The sequence below is a fragment of the Triticum dicoccoides genome, chromosome 5B (genome assembly GCF_002162155.2).
Source record: "Triticum dicoccoides isolate Atlit2015 ecotype Zavitan chromosome 5B, WEW_v2.0, whole genome shotgun sequence".
Classification (NCBI taxonomy): Eukaryota; Viridiplantae; Streptophyta; class Magnoliopsida; order Poales; family Poaceae; genus Triticum; species Triticum dicoccoides.
This window is the reverse complement of record NC_041389.1, coordinates 217,863,161-217,869,732: the sequence shown is the minus strand read 5'-3', so window position 1 is coordinate 217,869,732 and position 6,572 is coordinate 217,863,161. Positions and strand designations below refer to the sequence as shown.

At 50.3% G+C, this 6,572-nt stretch overlaps 1 protein-coding gene across 2 annotated transcripts; it reads left to right on the top strand.

Moving 5' to 3' along the window:
- The first annotated feature begins 2,904 nt into the window (after positions 1-2,904).
- On the top strand, positions 2,905-6,247 carry LOC119308107 (alpha-(1,4)-fucosyltransferase-like). 2 transcript variants are annotated; one of them, XM_037584219.1, is made up of 4 exons: positions 2,905-3,704; positions 4,799-4,972; positions 5,481-6,024; positions 6,104-6,247. In XM_037584219.1, exons 1-4 carry the CDS (start codon positions 3,156-3,158, stop codon positions 6,151-6,153), a joined length of 1,317 nt encoding a protein of 438 aa, XP_037440116.1. In that variant the 5' UTR covers positions 2,905-3,155; the 3' UTR covers positions 6,154-6,247. The 2 variants fall into 2 exon arrangements, with proteins under 2 accessions (XP_037440116.1, XP_037440117.1); XM_037584220.1 differs by having other exon boundaries at positions 2,906-3,704; positions 5,481-6,218.
- The last annotated feature ends 325 nt before the right edge of the window (positions 6,248-6,572 follow it).

Sequence of the window (6,572 nt, the reverse complement as noted above, 5' to 3'; positions counted from 1 at the left end):
GACGTACACGGGGACTGGCTCGTGAGCTAGAGCTCAATCGCTTGGATTTAGCGACGCTGCAGGGACGAACACGAGCACAGACGCCGTGCCAGTCCTTAATCATGAGCCGGTCGCGGGAGGGCTTGCAGGGGCGTGAGATGTTCTTAGTGACGAAGCGCCAGTCAGGTAGTTAACAGTTCAAGAGTAGCTTGCAAAGGATTGTAACTGGCTCCAATAGATGCAGAAGGGATACATGCCATAGGGACGGACCCACACGACCTGGGGATGATGCAGCCTGAAGGGCGCCCCCAAACTGAACAAACTAGAGAGATGTCACCTGGTATTGTTGCTGAAGAGGTGTTGAAGTAGCCAAAAAACGCGCGCCGCTGGAGTCGTTCGTCCTGGGCCGCCCTGGTGCCGAGCCTCGGGAGACTCGGAGGGACCGAGAGGCTCCTGAAGGTGATCCTCCATCTCCGCCAGGACCGCCTGGTGCCTGGCCTCGCAAGCCGTCTGGGCGTCCCTCATGCAGCGCTGGAATGCTTCAGCCGCGCCCAGCAGGCCGAAGGGCATGCAGACGTGGCTGTGAGGTGGGCCCTCGCACGAGATGGCCAGATGAGCTGCCGAGGCACGACCCCATTGAGCCTGGGGATGTCGATGCAGACGCGGAACTCCTTACCCTCGCCAGGGCAGTGAGCTGCGCCTCACGGTAGGCGGCGATCGCCTTGCAGAGCCCTTCCTTCTTGAATCTCCTCGATTGCTTTGTCGATGAACTCCTGAATGCCTGGTGCCTCACGTCTGCTGCCTTCTCCTAGGAAGCATGCTCTGAAGAGCGCCTCCACATGGTGCCCAAGCGCCTCCCTCGAGACCCTGGCTAGGTCTGAGGCCCTCCAAAGGAGAGCCCCCGAGCCCAGCCTGAGAGGGGCGCTGGGTGGGCCTTCCTATGCGATGGGTGAAGGTGCCGCGCCCGGAGACGCGAGGCTCAGTGCTGCGTCCTCGAGTGATGTTCCTTCATGAGAGCCGTGCCCCAGCTGCAACTTCTTCGTCTTGGGGGCGACCTCACGAGGGAGGGCGCCATCCTCGTCTTCAGGGTTCTCGACCGCTGCAGCCTGGAAGGCGCACTCAAGGGAGCACACCGCATCCTTCTCTTGACACGCAACCGTGATGATGCCGCTGCTTCCTGGCATCTTGAGGACGTTGTAGCCGTGGTGCGTAGCCGCCATGAACTTGGTCAGTGCTGGGTACCCTAGGATGGCATTGTAGGGCAGGCAGATGTCGGCGACGTCAAAGTCGATGAGCTCGGTGTGGTAGTTGTTGCGTTCGACGAAGGTGACAGGGATGCGAACCTGCCCTATCGGGTGTGTAGAACCGTCGATCACTCTTGAGAATGGCTTGGTGGGGTGAAGCTGGTAGTATGGCACTTGGAGCCTGTCGAACGTCTGAACGGATAGAACATTGAGCCCCGCTCCACCATCGATGAGAGTCTTGGTGATGACCACGTTGCTGATGACGGGGGAGCAGAGCATGGGGAGTGCGCGTCGGCCATGGAGGTGTCGGAGTGGTGGTGGATCGATCGACGGAAGAGAGGATCCGACACACCCCTACCTGGCGCGCCAAATGTCGGATTAAGGGATCCGCAAACCCTTGAGAGGTTCAAACTCTGGGGTGCGTGCGGAGATCTCAACCTACCCAGCCTGCCTACTCGCGATCCTCCTAAGCCTAGCGCGTCGAGCTCAAAGAGACACAGAGACACAACTATTTATCCTGGTTCGGACACCTTGCGGTGTAATACCCTACTCCAGCGTTTTGGTGGATTGCCTCAAAGGGCCGATGATGAACTAGTACAATGGACGAACTAGCCTCAGGAGGTGAGGTGTTTTTGAGCTGGTGTGGTGTGTTCTCATTCTACTTCTGCTTATTCCTTCCCTTTCTATGGTGATGGCTAGTCCTATTTATAGTGGCATTGGTCCTCTTCCCAGATGTTGGTGGGAAGGAATCCCACAACGGCCGGATTTGAAAGGGGACAAGTAGTACAACTTATCCTGACAAAAGTAGTCTTCGCCTGCGAAAAGCCTCTAGTCGTGATGCTGCGGTGGGCTCATGGATGACCTCCGTCCTGCCGTCCTAGCGGTCTTGGTCTTGTTGCACCGAAATGGAAACCTTTGGCTGATTTCTCGGGACTCCGCACCTGTGGCTTGCCTCCTTTGCACCAAAGAGGAAACCTGCGCTCTGCACCCGTGTGGTGCCCGCGTGGCGCCCGCTTGGCCTTGGTCGTCAAGGCTCATGTCAGCTGAGCCTCGTGAGGTAACATTGCATGGAACTCTCCACCCCTCAGGAGCTAGTTTGAGGAGGCCGATCCCCTCGGGGGTCTTGGCGTTGCTCGCCTTGCGAGGCTTGGCCCCTCGCGAGGGTCTTGCGGTGTTGATGTTGAAGCTGGGCCATACCAGGCCGTCGATGGAGCCACGCGATGGGCCGCAGGCAGGCAGGGCTGGATACCCCCAAATCCAGGACGCAGACAACCACAAGCTAAAAGGCAAGGACAAGCTTCAAGAGGAGACTGATGCATTTGAAGAAGTTCCAAAGGTCTTGGTCAAGTGGGTTCCCAAGACTACATCAAGTTCTACTTCATCAAGTACGACTACAACTCCAAGGATTCCCATCAAGATGATGTGGATCCCAAAGAAGAAGAAATAGAGAGTTTTTAAGGATGATTCCGCCAACAAACTTCACTCATATTCATTTTAATAAGGACAAGTGCAATCAACTTTCACATTTTGCACTAGTTTAAGAAGTTAGCAAGAGATATGCTTTAACGGTAAAATTCAAGACCGAACAGATATACACTCGTTTCATTTCTTGTCGGAAAGTCAAAGTCAAGAACAACCATCCGTAATGGGTTGGAACTTGGAAGCCTCGCAGAAATGGCAAACAACCGCCGGCGACCGCCACCCAGTCAGTCCAACCACCGCGCCTCGTAATGAGAAATACTAAAACAACAAGGGTCTAACTGCAAAGCTACCGCAACGAAAGAAATACCACTAAGCCGCCTGAAGAAACATCCCCGATAGTTTTCTGGAAAGCCCCCTACATTAGCACGTTACTCCCCTCCTTCTCCTTCCCTCTTCGCCTCCGAGATCTCTCCCCGCTCCGGCGAGCGGAGCTTCTGAGAAGGCTTCCGGATGCGCGCTCCCCCGATGCTCGTGCCGAAGCGCATCAATTACGTGGCTCCGATGCTCGCCTCCGCCCTCATCCTGCTCCTCCTCCTCTCCGGCTACTTCGAGCTCCCCTCTATAACCTCCTCCCTCTCCACCCAGTTCTCCCCCACCGTCCCCGCAGCCGGCGCCACTGGGAGCCGCCGCTTCGGGACAGCGCTCGACTCCGTCGGCTCCCGCGAGCGGTCGGCTTTTACGTCCACCCTCGCCGCGTTCAGCGCTTGGGACGCCGCCGTCGGGTGCCCCCGCATCCGCGCCAAGATCGGCGCCGCTAACGCGACGACGCCCTCTGCCATGGCTTCCATCACCGGAGGAGCGGGGTGGGGAGGCGCGAGGTGCGAGGAGATGAAGACGCGGCACGTGGGGGTGTTCGTCAAGGGGTGGACGTGGATCCCCGACTCGCTCGACGGTGTGTACACATGCCGTTGTGGAGTGAGCTGCGTGTGGAGCAAGGCCGCCGCAGTCGTCGACCGCCCCGATGCGCTGCTCTTCGAGGGCGCTACGCCGCCACTGCAGGTACTGCAGCCCGCTCCGTCTTTGCTGTGATAACGAGGTAAAGTGGCATTTCTTTGTTACATGAGTCCGGAGCGAGCCGTGTAAGTTGAGCTGAATTGGTGCATATAGATAGCTCAACTCCTAAGCTTAGTGTCATCCAAATTGACAAGGTGCAAATGTTTGCTTCCTTGTGGAGTTGAGAGTTGTGTTGATTGTCTCGGCTCTTCTCCATGGATTCATTTTTTTGTTGGGGCAAATTGGGCAGACATCACAGGTTTGCTTTTTGAAAAGACAGGGGTTCATGGTTTTTGGCGAGTTCTTAGAGGATGGTATTGAACTAAATTGAGGAAGTGATAAAGTCTGTCCTGTTCAGAGCAGAATGATTTTAGTTTATGTCAACCCTAGCACCATGTCACCAGATAATCAATAAAGTTCTTTTTATGAATAAGTATGTGCAAGGGTGATGGCTAGAAATCTCCTAAAGGGGGGCAGCCCGGTGCATGTAGCTCCCGCTTGCGCAGGGTCGGGGAAGGGTCCGACCACTTTGGGTCTATAGTACGCAGCCTTTCCCTACATTTCTGTAAGAGGCTGTTTCCAGGACTTGAACCCGTGACCTCATGGTCACAAGGCAGCAGCTTTACCACTGCGCCAAGGCTCCCCTTCCTAGAAATCTCCTAAAGGCTAAAGATAAATCTTCAAGATTAATCAGCATTTCAATGCTTGTGTAGGATAGTTCCGTGAACTAATACAGATTTTTTCAGAGAATCATTTGAGTATTAGTTGGGAGCTGTAACTATGGATCAAAGAATCAACATTTCTGCAAGGGGCTAGTTTTTTATATTCTTATCAAATGTTGCCTGTCAATGCTCTTTCACCTCACAGTGAAATTACCAAAGTGCTCTTGGTTACCTTGGTGGTTTCGGTTGGGCCATAACTCATAAGTCCCACATTCTCGTAGCCATAAAATTGCAATTCTGCAACAACCTCTTTGTGGAATCAAACACCATCTGTCCTTTTCACTAACCAATACATGCCATTTACTTTGTTTTGTTCTTGACTTAAATTCGTAATTTGTTCTGAGCTTCAACTTCAAGTAGTCTTAACATATTTTGCAGAGAATGAAAGGTCTGCCTCTTCGTGTTTATCTGGACCTGGAGGCTAGTAGGAAACCAACTGGTTTTGAGGACATTTTTATAGGTTACCATGCTAATGATGATTTACAAGTAACATATGCTGGAAAATCTTTCCACACTAGCCGGAGTTACCATGTATCCACAGAAAAGACAAATGTACGTCCAAATTCTGCACAGTATATATTACACAACACAGTAATATCATGGTCTAAGGCACTTTCTTACATGTATCGCCTTTGCAGTGATTTTTAACTTTCCATGCATTATGTATGTCCAACCATGTTTTACTTGACATTGGTATCTCCAATGATGTATCATTTGACATTATGATTCCCTGTGCTAAATCACTGCTCTTCATCAGTTGGAACAGTACAAATAGAACATAGAAGATTGACATGATCAAGTATAGTTGTCTGTAGAATATTTAAAGCCGGAAGAGTAGTATAGTGGATGCTACCAAAAATGGTCTCAACTCATAATATGGAAATGAGTGAACACAACAGCACATGATGTCAAATTGTTTCTGCAGTTTCTGCTACACCTGTCAGAAAGATATAAGTTGCATGTCCACTGCTGCATTGGTTTTGCACAAAGATGCTATCCATCCTGCTATAATACGATCTTGTATAATTTTCTGAACTGCTGATTTCCTGTCTTGTATCAGGATGCACTTATCTATTGGTCATCTTCAAGGTGTCTTCCTCACAGAGACAAGCTTGCAGAAGATTTCCTCTCATTGGTGCCACACCATTCCTTCGGAAAATGTTTGAATAATGTTGGTGGTCCTGACATGGCACTATCCATGTATCCGGTTTGCTCAAACAATGGCAATGGATCACCACACTGGTGGGATCACCTACACTGTGCAATGTCACATTACAAGTTTGTTCTTGCAATCGAGAACACCAAGACAGAAAGTTATGTGACAGAGAAGCTGTTCTATGCGTTGGAGGCTGGGTCAGTGCCAATATACTTTGGTGCACCCAATGTCTGGGATTTCATTCCTCCCAATTCCGCAATTGATGCCTCCAAATTCAGCTCTCTTAAAGAACTGGCATCATATGTGAAAGCACTTGCGAATGATCCGGTAGCGTATGCAGAATACCATGCATGGAGGCGATGTGGTGTTCTCGGCAACTTCGGCAGGACACGTGAAATGAGCCTTGATACACTGCCTTGCCGACTCTGCGAACTAGTTAGCAAGAGAGGTGGTAGAAGTGCAGATTCATTTTGATTGACTGTTTGTTGTTAGCTCATTCATAGTAACCTTTCTTTTGTTTATACTAGGTGATAACATTGTGTCTTACATATACTTTGATTCAGTGAGAACGGAATGACCTGCAACAAATGGTCTGCCTGAGTGATGAGATTATAAAGAAGATGAAGTGGTCATATTATGGAATGGCAACAGCTGATATTCTTCTAAGACCACACAGACCGCTTTTTTATATATTCTTTTCTTAATCTTGTTTTGTCTCGTTGAGTGTAGTTAAGTGGTGAAACTGTTTTCTTGACGGAGAGGTTCATGTTTATAGGTGGTGAAACTCACAAATCCACTTCATCTTCTTAATATGAATACATTATAGGGTCATATGACCGTTTCTTATAAGGAGGTGCTGACAAATTGAAGAAATGTGTTGGGTTCTTGTATATATGTTTCTCCACTACTTGTCAACACATTGCGAATCAATTATTTTTGTGTAGAAACTAGGCATTTTGTTTAAATGTTTGACCTATGAAAATGGGATAAATAGGT

Excerpts from the sequence above, each read along its gene's own strand:
- LOC119308107 (XM_037584219.1), top strand. The coding sequence starts at position 3,156 with ATGCGCGCTCCCCCGATGCTCGTGCCGAAGCGCATCAATTACGTGGCT. Across the intron at positions 3,705-4,798 it reads GCGCTACGCCGCCACTGCAG|AGAATGAAAGGTCTGCCTCT; the intron begins GTACTGCAGCCC and ends CATATTTTGCAG. Across the intron at positions 4,973-5,480 it reads TATCCACAGAAAAGACAAAT|GATGCACTTATCTATTGGTC; the intron begins GTACGTCCAAAT and ends GTCTTGTATCAG.